Consider the following 24,652-nt stretch of genomic DNA (forward strand, 5'->3'; position numbering starts at 1 on the left):
AAGAAAACCTTCTAGGACGGAAAGTCTCCTTTAAAGAAACGTACCCTTGACATACTGTAGAGCTGATGACTGTGGGTTTGATGTGAAGTGTTGTGAGCTTGTCGATCGACTACTTTTGCTATTTCTAACACATTTTGAAAGAAAAAGCATAATTTACTTTATCTGTTGCACCCCTACTCTGCTAACACTTGGATCGTCACGATGCACCGGGTTGTGATCTTGCAGTGTCAGCCCAGACTATAGGACTTATTTAAGAGGGTCCACCGCAAGCCAGGACATCAGTGGTACTCTCCCATTGTATTATGGGTAACATCAGGTTCTATCAGGAGAGCATTGTAACTACCCAAAAGAAAAAAGCTTTCCCAACAACAAGCCCTGCATCAATGGGGACATTAAACCCCTGCTGAACAGGAAGAACAGGGCTTTCATGGCAGCGCAGGGAGCAGTGAGGGGGCCGAGGTTGTTCAGAAGGAACTAAAGCAGGAGCTGGGGGCGGCCAAGGACAGTTACAGCCACAGATCTGGACGCTAGCAGGCTACGGGCCAACAGAACAGCTCCAACAGAGTGTTGGGGAAGTGGGGATGTGGGGTTTAGAAAGATAACTGGCGACAAACAACCAGGCACTGCTGTTTGTTGACGGGACACTGGCTTGTGTGTGACAAAGGAAGCGTCAATGGTGGAAAAAGTACTCTTGTTTTTTACTTGAGTAAAAGTACCAATACCGCAATGTAGAAATACTCTGTAAGGGTGCCCTCACACCAAAATACCTATAGTGGAATCCGCCAATCCATTTCAATGAGAATGGAGCGTTTTTTTTTTTTTGCTGGCAAAAAACGCTCCATTCTCATTGAAATGTATTGGCGGATTCCACTCTAGGTATTTTGGTGTGAGGGCACCCTTACAAGTGAAAGTCCAGAATTCAAAATGTACCTGAGTAAAAGTACGAAAGTATTGGCATCAAAATGTACTTAAAGTAGCAAAAGTAAACGTACAAAATATATATAAATAGCCAATCTACAAGCTCACAGCTTGTAGATCTGCTATTTTCAAACAGCCAAGGTATAAAAAAGGGCTAAAGTGGTTTATGTATGTTTTTTTTATATTATAATTTATATCTGCAAAGTAACTAGTAACTAAAGTTTTCAAACAAATGTAGTGAAGTAAAAGTGCAATTTGGATCCGAGATGTAGTGGAGTAGAAGTAAAAGTATTGGAAATTGGAAATACCCAAGTAAAGAAAAAATACCTGAAAATTGTACTTAAGTAAATGTACTTAGTTACTTTACACCCCTGAAGATAACTGGCGACAAACAACCAGGCACTTCTAGTACTGTTGTTGACGGTACACTGGCTTGTGTGTGTGACAAAGCGTTATGTGACGACAGTGCCGTGATTTGTGAAGGAAAGGCCCTGCCACAGTGTAAACCTCTCTCGCTCACTGGCCCTTTTTACTTCCTCTCTACCAGAGCCTAGCAATTCACTGGGTCGTTTCAATGACAGCCGCTCTGTTGTTGCACTCTGACCATCACAGAGGCTTTGGTCTGATCCCAGACCATTAAAAAACACCACAACCTCGATGCGCTTGTCTCTGCCGTTGTTTTCGTCCATAAATCATTTAGCCCGCGAACACGCTTACAAATCTTCGATACAAATTAAACTTTGATGAAGGAGCAATGCCTCAAACCTCCCCCCCCCCCCACCCACCCCCCCTCCTCTCCCCGATGGAGATCAACGGGCAGCACCCCAATCTAAGGAAAGTTTGGCAAAATCCCAGACTTTTAAATTAACTTGACTTGACTGATTAACTGCCTCCAGCACTATCTGAGAAAAAACCGCAGTTGATTTCACCTCAAATTGACTGAACTAAAGTAGCCTTGAGATGGACTCCACCGGGAAAGAGAAAACAAGGGAGGTCGAAAACAACCAGGCGGAGAACTATGGCCCCCGGGCCGGAACTATCATGGCTGGGCGATCAATATCACGATTATTTCTAATGTCTGCCTCGATTACAATTAATGAACGAGGTAATTTATTAAAAATGTTTATTGCAGATCTACAAGCTGACAATGAGCTGCTGAATATTTTAAGACCTGAAAATAATAATATCATCATCATTACCATCATCAGCCTCGTTAATTCCAGTTTATTCCTTCTGGAACAGATAGGTTTAGAGCCCCAAGGTGTAGAACAAAGCAGTGCAAAAATAGCTTTGTTCCAGCAGCCATCACTCAGATCTGTACTATACATAACCGCTATTTCACCGTATGTACTGTATGAAACTTGGCAATTAATTTAAACATCGTAATTTGGTCAGCTGTTGTGCCTTGTCCATAAATGAAATTGACACAAGTTCAGGAGTCAAGGACACGCTGTACACCCTGACACTCCCTGTCATCAGTGGTGTAAAGTAAGTCAGTACATTTACTCAAGTACTGTACTTAAAGGGGTACTGTCACCTAAAGGGGTTGAGGGGCAGATTACACTGTGACATGAGCTTCTCTGAAAACGGTCTGAAACAGTCTGAAGCTCATGTCACAGTGTAATCTGCCCCTCGCCCCCCAACAACAGCTAACCAGTACAGTAAGTAGTCATACAGTCAGGCTATACAGACAATTAATTTGATTGGCTTATAATTGCGCATCCCCACAATGACATCATAAAAATATTAACTTGTTTTTTAAGATGATTCTTAAAGTGACAGTAACCCTTTAGGTGACAAGTCCCCTTTAAAAGCCCGCTGACACGCCCCAAAATTATAATAGTATGATACAGTAGGTCACGTGGTCTCTCTGAAAACGGTCTGAAACAGTCTGAAACTCATGTCACAGTGTAATCTGCCCCTCGCTCCCCAACAACAGCTGACCAGTACAGTAAGTAGTCTAAGTACAGTCAATTAATTTGATTGGCTTATAATTGCGCATTCCCACAATGACCTCATAAAAATATTAACTCATATTTTAAGATGACTTTTTAAAGTGAGAGTACCCCTTTAGGTGACAGCACCCCTTTAAATAGAATTGTAATTTACTTTAACTAGACCTTACCCGTTCGAATATATGTGCTGCAAAATATGTGCAGAGTGTGGGTTATGGGGAAAGTAACTGTAACTGCATGGTGTGTGCGTGAGAATATGTCGGAGCATCATAATGTAAGGAGCAGCCCATGGAGGAGTGTATATTTATGATGGATACAAATAATTTAACAGCTAAATTAGGTGAATAGAAGTATGAGGATGTATTTGCTCCACATAATTTTTCTATACCCGTTGGAAGATGAGACACACATCACCCGTTGCATGCGTGACCCATGCAGAGAGAGAGAGAGAGAGAGAGAGAGAGAGAGAGAGAGAGAGAGACTGCAACATTCCTAACTGTGAGAGAGGTGTGTGTGGGCCCGGGGCTACAGATCCCATGGCCTGGAGGAACGGACCGTAACCCTGACAACAGGCTGTAGAGCTGTAGAGTGAAGAAACGCTAATAAATAGCTATAATTTTGGGAAAAATGAAATTCGGGCTCCGTCACCGTGTGTATAATGCTAATGGCCAATGCCATGTTAAATTTGAGATCAGTCGCTGAAGCGAGTGAATAGATAATGCATTTTGTGACCTACTGACTGACTGACTGACTGACCTCTCTCTCTAATTATAGTAAGGATATTTCCAATTTCAGTACTTGTACTTCTACTCCACTACATCTCACAGGCAAATATTGAACTTTTTACTACAATTATTTGACACCTAAATTCGGCCATTTGAAAATAGCCGATCTACAATGTGTTGCATCGCAAAGTATTGTGAGCTTGTAGATCTTCTATTTTCAAATTAATGTATATTTTGATGCCAATACTATAGTACTTTAACTCAAGTACATTTTGAATACAGGAGTTTTACTTGTAAAGGCACGGTCACTCAAGTACTGCACTTAAGTATAATTTTGAGGTCCAGTACCGCACAGAGTGCCGCGCTGCGAGCTTGTAGATCTGCTATATTTGAAAAATCGTGCACATTTGTGCAAGTCTTTGAATATCTTTGACCCGATTCTATAAACGTCTTCTAAATCAGTGGTTCTCAAACCTTTTCATGTCAAGGACCCCCAAAATTACATGTATTTGGCCGCAGACCCCCATCTCAAAATATCGTGTTCCAGGGACCACCCAGAAGCAAATATTTGAAATATTCGCTTTTGAAAAGAAATATTCAAATAGCAGATCTACAAGCTCACAGTGAGCTTGTATATCTGCTATTTTTCAATAGTTAAAGCATTAAATAATTCTAGGCCTAAATGGGTGAAGTGGTCAAGTAAAAAAAAAAAACAAGAAAACAAGTACTTCTTCCACCAGTACTGACCACACCCAAAGACCAGTCCAGAGCCAGAGCCATGACAGCCACCATGTCCTGAGACTAATATACACCCCCACCCTGAGAGCCTCATCCTCCCACACTGCAGGTCCTCACCTCACCTGCACAGTTTGCACTTTCCATTCTATTGTTAATCAATCTTTTGACCTTCAGTGGAGTCTTTTACTAGTGATCCAGAACATTATACAAGCCTCCACATCCATCAGGCTGCCCTCCCAGGAGACCAATACCATCACCGAGGTCGTCACCCAGGACTTGACCAAAGGTAAGGCTACTGATGATAAGCACAATGACATTTAAGGCATAATCATGATTACAATTCAATATCAAGCAATAATCAGGATTGTGGTTTTAGCCATAATGGGTGCAGCCTTTGTGCAGCAGTTCCCAGCCTTTTACTGGATCCAGGCCCACTTACAAATCTTAACACGGCAGCCGATTAGCTGCCGTGTTAAGTGGTCAGATGGGTGGACCGTGTACGTTTTCAGAGCATGTTTATTTTAATGATCAATCAATCGATTTTGTACTGACTTTGACTACTTTATCTACTTTAAGGGAGTAGTTCACCCATAACATTTCTTATTTTCAAACAATTACACACCCCATGAAGCCTTGGAGAGTTTTTAGTTTTACTCAATTCCTAAATCTCCGGTAGGAGACTTGTGGAGCCAATTAGCATCTTTCCGCTGCATCAAATTATTGGCTTGGGAACGCGACAAAAACTTTTTTTTTTCTTTTTCAAAACTGTTCATTTTGTATTTATCATTTAAAAAAACGATTTAAAATAGTGAAAATAGCCGATCTACAAGCACACAACGCCTCGCGATGTGTGCTTGTAGATCAGCTATTTTCAGTCGTTTTGTGCCACAGTCGTGTATGATGACGCAAGGTTTTACTTTACGAAAAAAACGTGCAAATGTTAAACTTGGAGATACAAGTTTTCTGCCCGACAGCGACGATATATTCTTTTAAGTATTCATATTCATAATTCAAGTCTCAGCTGGGCTACAAGTGAGCCTGGACCCCACCCTATAGTGTCAGGATGCCTACAGATGTCTACAGTGTGAAACCAAATCCACCTTATGGATACAAATGACACAACCTGAACCCATGAACCTGAGAGGAAAACAGCATGCATTGTTGAGCAACCCCGAGGCCTTCCACGAAAGAGCACAACGCCTCGTTATCCTATCAGTTACGACGGTAATGACTCGCCAATAAAGCCGCCTTTTCGCGAAGCAAAGCAACCTCATCTCGCCGCAAAGCTGCACTCTAATGAGGAGTTGTAATGAGCAGTGATCTCAAATGTAATGGGGGTTAACGGAGGATTACGTTGAGCACTTTAATGCCAGGCTTTTAGAATGTGCCCGAGCAGCGTCTCTGTTTTCCCCCGAAGTAGACAAGAGAAAAGAAGAAAAAATAACTGAGTCAAATAACTCAGTTATTTGACTGTTTAATGCGAAATCATTGCGGAGGCGAGGACATTTGGACCGAAAAAATGTAAATGTGTGAACGCCGGTGAGGCATAGTTAATGGGTTTCAAAAGTCTGGCTTCGACCATAGCCCCGGGGAAGAATAACAAGAAGGTGTGCAGGCAAACTCTGTCGGTGAACACGCACGCACGCACGCACGCACGCACACACGCACGCACGCACGCACGCACGCACGCACGCACGCACGCACGCACGCACGCAAGCAACGCACGCACGCACACACTTCTAACCATACTCTCTCTCACTCACTCTTGCAAAGTCTTTCCTCACACATCTACGCTGCTTTCATGTGTGCATATTCTCTCACATAATCCCCATGGAGGCCTACCCAAAGTACACTTTGTTTGTCTCCACTCCACAAACAGTTTGCAAAGGCTGCGCAAAAAGATGAAGTTTCTGGTATCAACCGATACTGATATATGCAGGCTTTTTTTTCTCACCAAAACTAATGTCACATATCTCCTGTCCTGCATTTATTAATGCAATGAACAGCAGTTGAACTAATAAATAACAAACCGGGGGCGCCCGCTGGCCTGGTGGTCAAGGCGCATACCACATACTAGGCTATGATGCCTGCTGGCGTCGCCGGTTCGATTCCCGATCTGGATGACCTTTGCCACATGTCATTCCCCATATCTCTCCCCATTTCCTGTCAGTCTACTATCCTATCAAATAAAGGCATAAAAAAGCCCCAAAAAAAATCTTTAAAAAAAAAATAACTAACCGATATTTTCTGATATTACATTTTTATGATAATATGAGGGGTGGGGGGGGGCGCGATAGTATCGGACATCTCTAGTCCAAAGTAAGGAGTGTAGAATGATCAACCACCAAAATCCAATGAAAAGGGGTAAAAAACTAATAAATCAGAAAGAATGAATCATCTCTACAAATAAGGCAGAAAGAGTCATCTTCTTCGCTGTGTGCTGCATTTTCAGTCAGGGCAGCCTGACCACAGACATGTCAAATTTGACGTCTGGAGGGAATAGGTCTGCAGTGCAGCGGTAAATGAGCCAGAATGACTGTGCGTCACAAGGGCGGGGAAAAGTGCAACTGAGTTACTAGGGCCCAAGGCCGGTGGAGGGGCCTTAATTATTTTATATCCACAAGTTTCCAACGCCCCATAGTGCATTGCGCAGACGTCTGTACCGAGCTTCCGGCGCCGATTTACAAGCTCACAACGGGTTGCATCTGCGACGCGACGTGAGCTTGCATGTCTGCTGTTAAACCCGGAAGTTTGGTCCCGATAGTCTCCAGTAAACTCCAGCGGAAACTTGTGGATACTTTAGCTATTGAAAAATAGCAGATCTACAAGCTCACAGCGCGGCACTCGAGCTTGTAGATCTGCTATTTTTGAAAAGTCGTGAAAATGTGTGCAAATCTTTGATTATGTGTATTTTTTAAGCACACATTTGTAACTAAAATTTTGCTTCTGGGGGGTCCCTGGAACTAAATATTTTGAGATGGGGGTCCGTGGCCAAATACATATCATTTTTGGGGTCCTTCACGTGAAAAAGTTTGAGCACCACTGACATAGAAACATAGCTTTTTCAAAAAAAGAAGGATTTGAAATATTCAAAGACAAAAATAGCAGATCTACAAGCTTGTAGATCTGCTATTCTTCAGTATAGTTGAAGTACCCAGGGCCCAGAATTTGGTGCGACACCCCTGACTGTGTGCCAATGATGCCAGCAAAGCCCCCAACCTCTTTCTGGGTCTTCTCCTCAGCCGAGGCCCGGCTCCCGACGCTCACCAAGTCCAACTCCACAGACTTCCTGGCGATGAACCTGCATGCATGTGCAGGCTCATGCAGGCTTGAGCAGAAAGCTTCACTTTTGTTTTGAAAATAAACAAAAGACTTTACTGCTGTGAAACTGCATGCTGATGTAGAGTAGAAAGTAGAAAACCATGGGGTGCCCGCTGGCCTACTGGTCCAGGCGCATACCACTTAGGCATTGCCACATAGGCATGGATGCCTGGCAGCGGCGCCGGTTCGATTCCCGATCCGGACAACCTTTGCTGCGTGTCACTCCCCATCTCTCACCCCGTTTCCTGTCAGTCTACTGTTCTATCAATAAAGGCATAAAAAAAAACAGAAAACCACAAGGTTTTTATTCAGTATTATTTGAATGCTGTTCATATGTCTGTATACTGAGCTAGATGGTTGGCTTGACCACTGAAACTGCAACACGCTACATACATGTCAGTCAATTGCCAACATATAAATGGTTAAAGGGCCAGTTCACCTCTGGGACAACCAGATCTTATTTTATTGTTGTTTGGGACAGTTGTTTTTTGTGTTCAATCTGTGTTTTGAGATATTTTAGTTTTTCAGAATGAATGATGATGCATTTTGCATCATATGATGCAGCATGATGAGTCATATGATGCAAAATGCATCATCATTCATGCTGAAATACTAAAATATCTCAAAACACAGATTGAACACAAAAAATAACTCAGGATTGTGTTGATCTTGTCCCAAACAACAATAAAATAAGATCTGGTTGTCCCAGAGGTGAACTGGCCCTTTAAGTGGTTAAAATGATTGTGATGCTATATTATTTAATTTAGCTGGGACCTCCTCAAGGACCCCTGGGGGTCCCCAGACCTCACTTTGATAGCCAATGACCTAAGGCACCACTACTAGTTTCCTTGTGCAATAGATGAAGGGAGTTCAGAGCAGAGTACAGTACTAGTACCATGAAATGAATAACAGAATTAATAATGTACCAATACCATAGGCAGTCTGGTGATAGAGCTTTTGAGAAAACTGTCGATTATTATAAAAAACTGCATATTTCTTTCATCTTGATGGTGGTGAACAGACCAATGTCACATTTACTACTATTATTGCGACCAGTTTAGAATGTGAACGTTCACAGCTTGTCCGTATGTATGGTACCGGTATGTAACTCTGTCACGCCTGACACTGTGTTTCTATGGGTTTGTCGCTCTGACATCATGCTCTGACGTCACTGTGATGTCAGGGGAACCACTCTTTACAGAATCGGTCTCACAGCATATGTCCATATACAGTACATGGATCTCCATATATGGATACCAGGGGTCTCCATATTATGGGTAACTGGTCCGATATATATCACTGGCCAGATGGCCAAGAATTGGCGCGACCTCGCGAGGTCCCATGTCACCCTGAGGCGTCTTACTAGTTACTACCACTAATAGAGTTCACAAAGGTAACTCAGGCTACCGGTACATCAGACATACACTGTATCAGACTCTGTATCAGTCTGGCCAGCCGATTTTATTTATGAAATATGAATAACCAGAATATTATTAAAATACAGAGTACATGAATATAATGTATGTGATGAATCATGCATGACAGAGGGCACGAATCAAGCACGCTAAATATTAATTAAGACGTTGATTTCTTTTAAAGGAATCACTCCTGCCGGAGAAGCGACTCGGCAGCTCGCCAGTGAATGAGCTTGCTGGCTTCCTCAGATGTCCCTTGAATTAAAGTAAACACGTTCAATCAAACGTTTCTCAGAGGCAGCGACTCTAAAGTGTAATCTACCAAAAAGGGAGTTGAAAGCAAAGATTGCCCATTAAGATATAACACAACAAATTATATCTCATATTTAACAACTACAGAGACATCAGAGCCAGTGGAAACATTTTCAAAAGGGCTTGCTGAGATAAGGCTTCTTCTCTCAGCCGGGTACACAAGCACTGACCGCCCGGTCTGGAGATTGTGATGAGGCGTACGAGCGCGACCTCACATCTCAGACAAACTCCAAGGTAATTTTCAAGTAGGCTCTCTATCTTGATAAATCAACCGCAGTTTGAGTTTAGTTTGAATTTAGTTTAAACATCTAAATTCTTGCCAAAGAAAACTTAAAACTACATTCCGTGACACAACGGTGGTATTTTAAAATGATAACCGTGTTCTTCTCCTCCACCATTGCTTTCTGTTGCTACAGCTGTGGTGGGTGCAAAATTCATTCTGGGAAGTATCAGGCTATCCTGAAGGCAGTATTGGGCTCGTTACACAAGAAAAGGTAATTTAACGCTAATTACTTTACTTAGCTACTCCCTAACAACCTTAACTACTTTTCCGTTACACCTCACCTTTCTGATTACACCTCACAAAATTGGTAATTACATCCTTTTACATAAAAAATACTTTGCATATGCACCAGCACCACTAGCAGTTTTCTTCTGCACTGATGAGTTTAGTTGATTTAGTTTGATCAAATCAAATTAAATCAAATCAAATCAAATTTATTTATAGAGCACTTTTAAAAAACAACTGATGGCCAAGCTTTTTAATTTCAAGGTTCCCATGTAGTTCGATATGCATTAAGCCACGGACCCCCATTCGATTTTTTTTATCTCTGGACCTTCATCTACTGTGTTCCTGTGTTCCTTAAATCTGGGTCCATTTGGTTATTTGTACACCCAGAGTTACAGACCCGTAAGGTTCCATTTGGACCTCTGGTGGTTCCCTACACTTGTCATTGAGAACCTGCATGCGGCCTACACTACTCACCGTGTGGGTGAGCACCTCTGCATGCTTTCACTTTGTTTGTTATGTGCAGCCTACACTGTAAAATCCTCATCCGCTGATTTAACATCAAAGAGTTAAAATGGAAGGGGTCGATTTGTACACACGTCAGAGTTAAATTCGGTGTATTCAATGTGTGACCGCCCTGTTCAAAAAATATTTTACAATTTGCAAGCTATCTAGACAAGGAGGAATATACTTCTGAGGAAGTTGAGTTGAAGAAAGCATTTAAAGCGATGGACTATATCTTACTGCTGACATCTGGACATATCATAATATAATCTGTCTTGGGCATTGAGTTTGCAGTGTGCCAGAGAGAGTGAACAAAACGATCTGGGGGGAATCACACATAGTGTAGTGGAGTGGAGATCCAACAGATCCATTCATTTTATGGACTTTGAAATAAGGTGAGGGACACTGCAATCCTGGAACCCATTCAGTCAAAAGGAATCCTTTGAGAGATTAGGGACACTGAACTCCACTCCTTATTCACTGGGGCAAAAGTTAGACTGGAGTCCTGACTCTCCAATCCAATCCAATCTACTTTATTTATAGAGCACATTTAAAACAACCGTGTTGAACCAAAGTTCTGTACACTCAGTAAAAAATATATACTACAATACCAAAAGCATAAACAATACACAATATACAGACTGGGAGAAAAAACACATAGAGGGTGAAACATATAGACACAATGACTAGTGGAAATAGCAACTCTCAGTCTGAATCATCGAATGCCAAGGAGTACAGTCTGAACTAACTGCGCTGTTGCCTGTCTCCCAACAAAATCAAAATGCTCTCTCTTTTCCGACGGCTGTTCCACCAAGGGGTGTTAAATGTGTTATGTTATGAGTTCCTTTTTGAGGAGGAAGTGTAAAAACTCTAATATATTATTAATGAAGTATTATAGTAATTCATTATTGCACGGCTTGTTTGAATGCTTGATTCTGATTGGTCAATCGCTGACATCAGCGGTCTGACATTTCTGGATAACAGACCGCTCCGCTTGATAACAGACCTCTGCCTAATCAAAGGCTCAGAACAACTGCTGCACTCAGGCTGCACTGCGTGAATCTTGTGCTGTATCCGACGTGTCAGCCATGTAAACAAACACGCAGCGACATTTAGAACTAAATGTTGCTCTCAAGAATGTTTTTGAAAACATCATGCCACCGACGCCAATATCAACCTGTCAGGCTCCTATCACTTGGTAATGACCGCTGAGTGAGATGTTATCCCTTACCTACTATATTATTACAGTATGTGTTACTGCCCAACACCATGATGAATATATCAGTCTTTCAAAATGTATCTTTCAGGGAAAGGAGGGCACATTTGAATGAGCCTTCGAAATGAGTGCCGCTGTGACGTAATGGGCCATCATATCGTCGTTGTCGGGTGGAAACCTTGTATGTCCAAAACTGATCGTTTTGCATTATCATTTTAAAAATGACTTAAACTAGAGAAAACAGCCGATCTACAACCACATAACGCCTCGCACCGCGAGGCGTTGTGTGCTTGTAGATCTGCTGTTTTCACTACTTTTGTGCGACGGCCTTGTATGATGAAGCAGGGCTTTACTTTGGGAAAGAACGTACAAATTTGAAACTTGGAGATACGAGGTTTCTGCCCGACAGTGACGATATGAGGCCTTTGCGCGGTCTCGCACATGGCCGTGCGACAGAGGTGTCCTATAGAGACACAGGAGCTCTTTGGCAAATTAACTTCCTCCACCTGTCTGTGACACCAAGACTTGGAAAAAAAAAACAAGACAAGGGATAATAATGACATGACCTTCCTGTTAAATCTGTAACTATAATGGATAGCAAGTCCCTAAGGTATGCAGTTTGTGAATGATGTCAAGGTGTCATCACCGATGTCAGAATTGCCCAAATATGAAGTTGGGGACATATTGGTCTCCATGCATGGCTCCAGCAAGACCCAGCAGACAGTACTGTACATGCACACACGCATAAAACACATAGGTTTATTATTGACAGATCTGAAAAATATTATATATATTGTGTTCCTTGGAACCATGCACATTGCTGAATGCAGCAACTAGATGGCAATTGATTTTTTGTTTCTGTTTTTTTGCAGTTTTGTTTTATCAGGGGATCATCATTCTCAAAATACAGGTTTCGAAAGAAATCATGTTTTCAATTTATGTAATACTTTGCCCGACAAACATTTATTCTATGAATATATTAAATTTGAACAATACATTTGGAAAAAGAAATGCATACTTTGTGGGATCTTGTTTGGACCCACAAACCAGAGAATTTTAACGTTTTTATTCCAGACCAAATACCTGAACAATAATTCTTCCTGAATCAGTCTGAAAACATGAACAGCTGCTCTCCCTATTGTTTTTAAACAAGAACAGTAATCAAATGTAACAAAAGATGTCCTCAGTAATCTGTAGCCAGACGCCAATATTTCACACTTAATTGCGTGTGAATATAGGTGGAGCAGGAGCACTGGACTGGAGGTGAGAAAAATCACCATTTTAGTTAATAGGGGAGCGAGTCTATTGTTGCAGTTCCATTATGATTCTCCCCACACAACTCAGAGAGTTACACTGTATAATGGAGAGGGAAAAAAATCAACATCGAATTTCACTCACCCAAACAATCCACAATCCATCACTTGTCAACTTCCACTGTGCTGCTGGCACAATTGCTATATGCACTAAACTAAACTTTTAGTCATAGTTAAAAACATGCATCCCAAATCCTCCATGCCCTCACTATTAACAGGACTTGATTGTGTCCGTGTGGCACGTGCCGTGCACTGCGCACTCTTATTGACTTGAGCTTAAAGGAGTCGTTCAGACCAAAACACATATAGGGTTAAATCTGCCTTTTATCATACCCCTTCATACTAGAGCCCTGCAAGCCCGACGGGACCCGACCAGGGCCCGGCCCGGCCCGCCAAAAGGGGCCGGGCTCGGGCTCGTTTAGAAACTCACCAACGGGCCTAGGGCCGGGCCCGGGCTCAGAACCATGCTCGGAACATTTCGCGCTGTGAATTTCACACATGACGTCTCTGTGTGTGCGCTTAGAATGGAGTGTGGTGTGTGTGAGTGAGTGCTGACTGCCTGCCTCCCATAGCCTTCTAGGCTAATAGCCTTCTAGGCTATGGGCTCTATCCGTATCTATAGCAACACGGCTCGGATTGGTCGTGACATGAGTACATTAGCCGCAACGAGCCGAGGGCGACGGCTTTTCTTCTCACACACTCACACAAGTCTACTCTGCGACTCTGCGTGTACATACACAGCGAGACTAGAACATTAGGAGCACTACTGTAGTTTCACCCATTTCACCGTAATTTCTCAAATAAATGTAATGATTCCCCGACCTCCCGAGTCCCGTATCAGTTACGGGATGCGTGCGTGCGTGCGTCGTACTCTTTAGTACTGGACGAGATGGCTTGAAACCACGGGCGGCAAGCCGACAATAATATCAATATCTAATTGCTGTGAAGATATACAGTAACATAACAAACGGTGGGTGGAGGAAGATTTCTTGCGTTGTGATGTGTGTGTAATTACTTGCTGTGCTGTTGTGTTGTGTTGTGTTGACTTCTTTCTTTTAATCAGAGCGCAAGACGAGCACAGCTATAGTATAGAGGGCTGTACATACGTCTCTCAGTCTCCGTCCTCTCCGACCATAGTTTTCGTCGGAAAGTTTCGACTTTCTGACGTGCGTGCAGTTTTCCGAACTCAAATTATGAGTAATCCTTTTCAGAAGTTGCAAGATATGTCATTTTGTAGTTGAACTGGACCTTTCCAACGCACATTTCGGTGGTCTGTGACAGTATGGACTCCCCTTGAGAGTGCAGCTGCAGCGCACAGCAGTGAAAGCCACGCACACAAATAATTAATTAATAATAAGGCGAGGGGCTTCGGGCCGGGCTCGGGCTTTAAATAGCGGCACCAAACGGGCCACGGGCCGGGCCTGGACTGAAGTCCACGGGCCAGGGCCGGGCCCGGGCCCACATTTTAGGCCCGTGCAGGGCTCTACTTCATACCTGCTTTAGTCGATTTTTTTCATTGCTGCCCCTGTTGCTAGATTTCGGCTGCCCTTACTTGTCCCTTACTTGTCAAACGGCTTCTGCTCTGCACCAGAGCAGGGAGAGGAGAGCCTAGTAAGGGAGGGGATCTTCTCGTCTGTTTGACAAGTAAGGGTGGCTGTGAGGTCAAAACAGCGGTTTGGTTGGTCTCAGGACGTTGTAAACACAATCCAATAAAAAAATACTAACTTTGAAGCTAAAGAAATAACCGCACTAGAATAAAGTCTATCTACTCTGTTAGTTATGAGAGGGCCCGCAAAATCTAGCAACAGGGGCAGCCGAAATCTAGCAACAGGGGCAGCTATGAAAAAAATTCGACTAAAGCAGGTATGAAGGGGTATGATAAAAGTCAGATTTAACCCTATATGTGTTTTTGTCTGGACGACTCCTTTAAGCGGTCTGAGCAATTTATCAACGTGACACATTCACACCCAGTCATTAGTTGTTGTTGCGACCGAAGGTCGCAGTTTAGTATGTGAAACGGCACATGCTGACTACGTCGGTCTGGACATCTGGACTGTACACTTTTTTACGGTCTATGGGTTTGCAACTCTGACATCATGCTTTGACATCACTGTGATGTCAGGGGAAGAACTCTAACAGAATGGGTTTGCCGCTCTGACATCACGCTCTGGCTTCACTGTGATGCCACACTAACAGAATCCCTTTTATGCCCATATATGGAGTTCCCTGATGTCATCAATTTTAAGCCCATATCCATATGTGGCCAAGACATGGCCAAGACAGCTATATCTGTGTGATAACTGAGTAAGCATGTTTGGGGTCTCACAGCATATCTCCATATACAGTAGATGGATCTCCATATATGGGTACCAGGGGTCTCCATATATGGGTAACTGGTCCGATATACATCACTGGCCAGATGGCCAAGACATGGCGCAGGGCGAGGTCGCTTGTCGCCCTGAGGCGTCTTACTAGTATAGAGTGTGTGTATGTGTGTGTGTGTGTGTATGGCATGTTGTGTAAGATATATACTGTATATACCCGTATTTTCCGGACTATAAGGCGCACTTAAAAGCCTTTAATTTTCTCAGAAAACTACAGTGCGCCTTATAGTCCAGTGCGCCTTATATATGGATCATTCATTGACATTGACATTCCCTTTAGCACAGCTCCATCTGTTGGATGCATAACGCAACGGTAGCGTCTATTATGTGTGCCTTATAGTCCGGTGCGCCTTATATATGAAAACAGTTTGAAAATAGACCATTCATTGACAGTGCGCCTTATAGTCCGGTGCGCCTTATAGTCCGGAAAATATGGTATATCTTTTCTTCTGTAGGTTCCTGGCACAAAACATTTTCAGAAGGGCCTCCGCTGCCAAATAATAATTTGGGTGTCGGCGGCACGAGAAACGTTGTGAACTAGTGATTCTGAAGGCATTTGTAGAATCAGCCTCAGGTCTTATAACAGCGCAGCACTTTGACCAGAATGGAGCTGGCAGCCATGCAGGGAACTCTCTGCACCCAGAGGAGAGCAGGGCGGAGGCCCAGAGGGCCATCAGGGAGCCCTGTCACTTCAACAATCGCTTGTTCACTCTGCTACAGAACCGCCTGGGCAAAGGGAACATGGGGCGCTGATGCAGTAGTATAGGCTCAGGGACCCTTTCTATCCCCGAGCTATATGGTCTAAGTCAGGGGTCTTCAACGTTTTCAGGCCAAGGACCCCCTTAGTTGAGAGAAAGATGAAGCACGGACCCCCACAACCTGTTCATAGATTCCATATTGTTTCATCGTTTGACAGCACAATCAGTGTATTTTAGATTCACGTCAATTTGTGTTTTCAGATATTTAACCACTTGAACCGTCAATACTTAATAAACTTGACCTTTCACTCTCTATTTAGTCTGCTCCTTTTCCCCTCTACACCAAAGCTCTTTGCCAAAAATAGCCGATCTACAAGCTCACAACGCCTCGCGCTGCGAGGCGTTGTGAGGTTGTAGATCTGCTATTTTTGGCTAAAGTTCTCAGAATATGGACACTAGGGTTTAAGTGGTTAAAGGGTAATAAAAAGGTAATAAAAAAGGAGGAAAAAAATGTTTCTATCACTCAAAGATTTGGAGGACCCCCTGTAGTAACTCTGAGGACCCCCTAGGGGTCCCGGACCCCCTGTTGAAGACCCCTGGTCTAAGTTATACTAGGTTGTGCGAAAATAGCAGATCTACAATCTGACGTGTCGTGCTACGGCACGTTGTGAGCTTGTGGATCAGCTATATTTCCCGGTACACGACACCAGCATGCAACTACAGATGTCCCGTTTCAAGTCTTCAGGCTTTACTGCTCTTTTCCAGAACATGTCCACAGGTTTCTTTCCCTGTTTTGCTTTTCTAATTTTTTTGAAGAATGGAGCGTAGTTTTGCAGAAACCCGCAAAAGGCAGGAAACCAATCCCTTCCCTTTGAAAAGCAGAATATGGGGGGCGCCCGCTGGCCTACTGGTCCAGGCGCTTACCACTTAGGCATTGCAACATAGGCATGGATGCCTGGCAACGTCGCCGGTTTGATTCCCGATCTGGACAACTTTTGCCGTGTGTCACTCCCCATCTCTCCCCCATTTCCTGTCAGTCTACTGTCCTATCAATAAAAAGCCCCAAAAACAAATCTTAAAAAAAAAGAAAAGCACAATCCACCTTCATATGTAGATTCAAACAAGCTCTACAAGCTCAATGTTCTGCCAACCCACTGGAAATCTACTGTCTTGCCAATGGTAGGACGGCGTGTGAAGTTTTGAAATGGCACATCTGTATCTAAAATGACTTATTTTCTATACACACCCCATGAACCCTTCAATACATGGAGATCTTGTTGTTTTTGTCTCAATCCAAAGCCAATAATTTGATGAGCGGTGGAGTCTCCGCCTCGTAGGAGACTCTTACTCAGTCTCATATTGACCAGTCATCCAATTATTGGCTTAGGAATAGGGACAGGACGATATGAACGTTTCATATGACGATTATTGTGAAAAAATAAATCGCGATTTACGATATTATCGGCATAATAAAATCACACTCGTGTGAACTGAGCGGTGGAGGCTGTGTGTGTGTGTGTGTGTGTGTGTGTGTGTGTGTGTGTGTGTGTGTGTGTGTGTGTGTGTGTGTGTGTGTGTGTGTGTGTGTGTGTGTGTGTGTGTGTGTGTGTGTGTGTGTGTGTGTGTGTGCGCGTGCGTGCGTGTGTGTGTGTATGTATGTGTGTGTGAATGAATGTGAGTGTGAGTGTGAGTGTGCCTGGCCTGAACAACAGCGCCCCTCCCTTAACATGTCTGGTCAGAAAAGGTATTGCAGGCTACATACAGACTCAGGCTACATACAGACAGACAGACAGACAGACACGCACGCATGCATACCCACACACACGGCCACGTATAGGAGACGGTGTGACCACCGCTCAAAAATCCATTATCCTGGGGCGGAACATTTGCCAAAAAGTAGCAGATCTACAAGCTCACAACGTGTCGCAACACGACGCGCTGCAAGCTTGTAGTGGTCCGAATATGCAGCTCGGCAAATAAAAGCTGAATTGATCCCAGTGCATGACGGAGGACGATATCACGATAAATTAAATCTCCACGACACGATTATCGCGAGTGTTTTTTATCACGATAAACGATTATATCATGTATCGTCCCACTCCCATCCCTACTTAGGAATACAAAAAAAGAAAAAAAAAGAAAAAAACTCCATGAATTCAAGGCTTCATGGGGTGTGTATAATTTAATAAGAAAAATAAGTCACTTGAGCTCAAAACAGTGACGGATACTGTAGTCTATAATGGCGTGTGACTCACAACACGCATACAGTACAGGAGAGCACAGTACATCACATATGCACGATGCATCCACAGCATTCATTATTATTTATCACTTCACATACAGCAGCCACCTACTGTATGTGACTGAGCTATTTATTATATAACTATACAGTATTATGTATATAGACAATCTGTCACTGGCTCCTCTATGGTTGCACAGATGCAATTTTATGTTGTTTCTATCCTGTTTTGCAAAGTGCAATTTGTACTGTACATTTTGCTTATTATGACTACTTTGATCTTCTCACTTCTATTTTTATTTTTGTCTGTATCTTTGAGGAGGCTGTGACTGTGAGAAATTAAGAAAAAAATAAACTTTAAGCCACAATCATTTTTGTTTACAGAACAAGACTGATCCTCTAACAATGCCAGAGCCGTCAGTGTGTTTTTTTGCGAGATACTGTAAGATGAAGATAAAGTTAAAAAAATATATATAAAATCGTGACCTTGAAGTCATATTTAATCGTGGATTTACATAATAATGACATCCCAATCACATTTTCACTATTTTAAAGCATTTTTAAAATGATTAATACAAAACGAACAGTTTTGGACATAAAAGGTTTCCACTTGACAACAATGACATCCACACACACACACACACACACGCACGCACACACACACACACACACACACACACACACACACACACACACACACACACACACACACACACACACACACACACACACACACACACACACACACACACACACACACACACACACACACACACACACACACACACACACACACCTCGTGTGCCGTTGAAGAACAGGGTCTGTCGCCGGGGGTTCTGGATGACCACGATGGAGCCGTCGTAGTTCTGCAGGCGGCAGGAGATCTCGGCCGTGCCTCCCTCCAGCACCGTCACGTTCTCCGCCTGCACCGCCTGGCAGCGCGCTGAGGGACCACAGGGAGAGAGCAAGAGGTCAGGTGAGGTGAGGTAAAGTCTATTTATAAAGCAGGGGTGGGCAACTTTGATGATGGCGAGGGCCACTATATTTCCACCTTCACTCCAGAGGGCCACACTGCATATTGCTACGTCCTACTTTGTCATTCTAGTAACTCATACAAAAGAAGCAAAAATAGCTGATCTACAAGCTCAAAACGCATCGCAGCGCGATGCGTTTTGAGCTTGTGGATCGGCTATTTTTGCTTCTTTTGAATTGGAATCCTGAATTATTTTTTGTTCTTTTTTAATTAGAATCCTGAAATGTAACAACTTTTTAATTTCAATCGCATTTAGCTATATACTCATGTTAACTTTATGAACCTAAATACAAATACATTGGACATAAAAAAATACATTTTATTACTACTATACTAGTCATTAAGCTACCAATATAGACTGACGGAATTAAAGCAGGTCATGTTTGGAATTGTAACAGCTGAAATCAATAATATATCGGTATTCCAGTATTAACCTGCGGGCCACATTAAGTGAAGGTGGGGGCCGCATGTGGCCCCCGGGCCGCCAGTTGCCCATGTATGTTCTAAAGGCTCCACACGCATGCTACGTAAAAATAAATGCGCTGAATCTCTGCATTCGCTGTCCGTCCGTCCGCGTGTCTCCCGCATACATCTCAAGACCCGAGCAACCGGGCGACTTCAAACTTGGTGTGTGTATCGCTATCGAACCCGGGGGAGTCATGTGCCAAGTGGGAAGTCGGTCAAATCAGCCACAAAACAATGATGGATCTGCAAAGCATCGGCTAACAAGATGCTAACACAAGTACTGATGTGATAGACTGGCACATTTGGACATGGCCTTACATGGAACTCATATGGGCGTGAGAGGGACACAGACAGCCTAGCAACAATAAAAACAAAGCAACAGACCAATCTGAAGTTATAAAATGTACTGTATGGTGGGTGAGTATAGGAGAGAGAAGCTGGTGATCAGGGAGTGAGAAAAAGTGAGAGAGTGGAAGGGAGAGGGGTAGAGAGTAGGGATGGGACGATAAGCAATATTATCGCTTATCGCGATAAAAACACTCACGATAATTATATCGTGGAGATTGAATTTATCGTGAAATATTTTTTGGCAAATGTTCTGCCCCAGGCTAATAATTGATGTTGGGAATATTTGGATTATCGCGATAATATCGTAAATCGCGATTTCTTTGGTCACAATAATCGTGATATGAAATGTTCATATTGTCCCATCACTAGTAGAGAGTTGTACAGTTATTAGGGCGGTGGCATGGAGGCTGAGGGCAGGGACGTGCTGGGCCCCTGATTCAGCCCGGGAAAAAGAGTTGTAGAGGCCCTCATTGCGCGCTATAGAGAGAGATCTCTCTATAGCGCTGCTGCTACTCAAAGATTTGCCATTTCAGATCATGACAAGTGACAAGCCAGTGGGCCCATTACATGAGTTATATTTCGTCATTGTCGGGTGGAAACCTTGTATGTCCAAAACCGTTTGTTTTGTATTTATCATTTAAAAAATGATTTAAAGTGATAGTTCACCTATTTTTGACATAAAGCTGTGTGAAATACTTGCCATTAAAACAGTGGTTAAAAATGTATTAATTGATTACCAGAGTCCTGTGGTCAGAGTTCTGGTCAGTTTCTAATGAATATTAAGTAGTTCCAATGGGGTGGGGACCATTTGGCGTGGCCCAATCATTGAAAATAGATGAATCCACAAAACTAGCGTCATTTGTATTGTTGGCCTATTTCTACCATATAGAGCGAGGTTTCGTTCTGATCAGCTGCCTGCAAAGCACCTTGTTTTGGGGAAATAAGTTGCAGCGGCGTAGTGATACTGGACACAAAAAATAGTACCATGTGACAGAGGGGTCAAAGTTGAACGAAAGTTGGTCTATTTGGTAGAAATAGGTCAACAATACAAATGAAGCTAGTTTTGTGGATTCATCTATTTTTAATGATTGGGCCATGAGCCCCTGCCAAATCACCGGAACTACTTTATATTCATCTAAAACTGACCAGAACTCTGACCACGGGACTCTGGTAATGAATTAATACATTTGTAACCACTATTTTAATGGCAAGTATTTCACACAGCTTCATTTCAAAAATAGGTGAACTATCACTTTAAACTAGTGAAAACAGCCGATCTACAAGCACACAACACCTCGCACGGTGTGCTTGCAGATCTGCTGTTTTCACTACTTTTGTGCAAACAGTTAACTTTTTTCCTAATGGCCAGGGAATGAACCGGCCGTTCGGGAGTTGTCCCTGCTTTTCCCAATGGCCAGCACGTCCCTGGCTGAGGGGTACATAGGGGGCTGTCATAAGGCATAGGGGTAGAGAGAGGGACTGTACACATGGGGAGAGGAGTAAATGAGGATAGACATAGGGTCGTAAACAGAGCGGGAGAGTGATGTTCAATTTCCACTTCAGCGGAGATGGAACAGTAACCTTCAAAACACAGCACTTAAAACATCCTTCATTTTCTCTGTATTCATCATCAAACGAGGGCCAGGTGATGTGTGTGTGTGTGTGTGTGTGTGTGTGTGTGTGTGTGTGTGCGCGCGCGCGTGTGTGTGTGTGTGTGTGTGTGTGTGTGTGTGTGCGGTGGGGATGGAAGGTGATGGAGATAAGGGGACTGAAAGAAAGGGGACGTTGAATGTGTGTAGGCGTAAGAGACAGAGGATGGTGAATAACTGAATAACAGCATAGCATATGGAGAGTGTGTTCTGAGTGCGTGATTAAAATATGAAACATCATAATTGCCATCATTCATCCTTAGAATACACATACTGTATAAGCCAGTGTGTGCGCACGAGCTCGCGTGCACTGCACACACACTCCCAGAGCCTCCGTCTAGAATGACGGTGTGTCGACACAGGCATTTGACTGTGCAGTGTCTCATTAAATCTATCGTTTACTGGTTGTCTAACAGCAGTACACAAACTAGTGCATTTACTTGATAAGCTCAATGTGTACACACATACACGGATTGCACGCACGCACGCACGCACGCAATCACTGGGTTGAGACGTGTGTCTGTGGAGTAGGCCTTCCAGGAACTTGTATAGAACACATAGCATCAGGGGTGTCACAAGGGGGGGGGAAGTGGGACTGAGATACTAGGGCCCAATGTGGAGGGGCCCTAGTAACTTTAGCTATTGAAAAATAGCAGATATACAAGCTCACAGCGCGGCACTCGATCTGCTATTTTTGAAAAGTCGTGAAAATGAGTGGAAATCTTTGAATATATTTATTTTTTAAGCGAACATTTGTAACTCAAATTTTGCTTCAGGGGGTGGTCCCTGGAACTAAATATTTTGAGTTGGGGGTCCGTGGCCAAATACATATCATCTTGGGGGTCCTTGACATGAAAAGGTTTGAGCACCACTGACATGGAAACATAGGTTTCTTGCACACATTTTCACGATTTTTCAAAAATAGCAGATATACAAGCTCGCAGCGCGGCACTCGGTGCCGCGCTGTGAGCTTGTACATCTGCTATTTTTCAATAGTTAACATTCATGGGTGGCCCGCAGTGAATCCTTGTACCCAGGGCCCAGAATTTGGTGTGACGCCCCTGCATAGCATGCTATGCAGGGAGGTGGATGAGTATCCCTTGGGGTTGTTACTATAGCCTTATTTGACTTGGGCAGGGTGATCACCTTGGCGCAGTGCCAGCGCTTTGACAGCTCCGAGCAGTGGAAACGTGCTCACATCACATGCTAGAGCACAGGTTCTCATGTCTTATGGGACTGTGATTCTGAGAGTGTACAAATGGAACCAAAGGGACCCTTGCCTTTTAGTGCACGTTTTTAGTACACTGTCAGAGTTAAATTAGCACTGAGAATTTACTGTAGATTGGGGTCCCAAAGATTTTTTTAAAATGGTTCCATTTTACACTGAGAGAAACAGTGTTCTAGAGCAATGGACTTTGTGGGTTCCTTTATAGGGGTCTAAATTGACCCATACAAGTCTGTAACTCTGACAGAGTACAAATGGAACCAAATAGGGGTGTAACAATATAGTAACCGAATCGAACAATCGATTTTAATTTGCAATGATCTACTATATCGTTTGCAAAAGCAAAATATCGTACCGTTTTGGCTTTGTATCGAATCGTATCGTTTTAAAATGCGGTAATCGGTATCGAATCGTTTTGCAATGCAAATAATTGATTGTATGGAAACTAAGTATTTGTGCCTTGTATTTGGCAATTTTAAGAGGGAAAATTAAAAAAGAGGGGTCTCCATTATAGTCTTGGTCTATCGATAAATGTGTGTAATCTCTGTGTTCATGTCAAGGTGGGTTTGTCCTTATGTGTTGAAATATAATGTCCATGTATTTGCTAGATAATCACAGCGTTTACTTCCATAATAATAGATTTTTTACACTTTTACACAGATTTCATTTCTTTACTAAATAGTTACTGTTCGATTCAAAATCATTGAATCGAATCGCATCGTATCGCCATGAATGAACCAATTTTGTCCATGTATCGTATCGTCAACCATGTACCCTGATGCGTATCGTATCGCCGTTAAAATGTATCGTTACACCCCTGGAACCAAATGAACCCAGAGTTAAGGGGAGACCTTGTAATTTGAGAGTTTGAGAAACAGTGTTCTAGATCGTGCTCTAAGTCTGTGGGAAGTTGCCTTATTGCCTTGGTGTTTTCGTGTACTCCATGCGGATGCCATCGACCCCATGGTGCCTCAGCGCTTCTTCAGCCATTCGATGCCCAACTCGATTTCTTGTGTTGTGAAAGCGTTGGGTATAGGATGGATGGATTGGCAGCCCTCTGTGGGGCTCTGTGCAGCTTGTGGACTCTCGTTGATTGCCCGCTGGGACGACTGTTCTGCGATTGACTAGTCTGTTGTTAGGCCAACCAGCCAGCCAATGGTGTAACTTCATCACTCAGTGACTCAGTCAGTCAGTCAGACAGTCAGTCAGTCATTCAGTCAGTCAGAGACAATCCCATTTATAGGGCTGGCCCCGCCGTTGTGGTCTTGCCAAAAACATTGGCTGCACTGCAGAGTAGCAATAGTGGGGCACCAGCCATAGACTCACTTCACGGGTTTTCCTCCTACACTTGTTTGCACACTATTATAGTGTTTTTTTCCTTCCAAATAGTAATAATAATACTCATTATTTGTATAGCACTTTAACAGTGCTACAAAGTGCTTCACTCAGCATCAAAGATAAAAAAAAAAGAAAGGTAAAATTGTGCAATAAATTGTGAAAGTATAAAAAGTGTGTGAGAAACACGATGAAAGAGCTTAAACCCATTTAGGCCTAGAATTATTGAATGCTTTAACCAGTGAAAAATAGCAGATATACAAGCTCGCAGCGCGGCACCGAGTGTGTAGATCTGCTATTTTTGAAAAAGTCGTGAAAATGTGTGCAAATCTTTGAGTACCGGTATATGTA

The 24,652-nt window shown here is 43.1% G+C and overlaps 1 protein-coding gene across 1 annotated transcript in view; it reads right to left on the reverse strand.

The window, feature by feature from the left end:
* The window catches only part of cadm4 (cell adhesion molecule 4), a 358,817-nt gene that overhangs the window by 69,368 nt on the left and 264,797 nt on the right, over positions 1–24,652 (reverse strand). The window contains exon 2 of the mRNA XM_080720237.1: positions 19,043–19,189. Within this exon, the coding sequence (XP_080576363.1) occupies positions 19,043–19,189 (147 nt within the window). The remainder of the gene's footprint in view (positions 1–19,042; positions 19,190–24,652) is intronic.

Source organism: Nannobrachium achirus, assembly GCF_963921795.1.
Source record: "Nannobrachium achirus genome assembly, chromosome: 2".
Taxonomy (NCBI): domain Eukaryota; kingdom Metazoa; phylum Chordata; class Actinopteri; order Myctophiformes; family Myctophidae; genus Nannobrachium; species Nannobrachium achirus.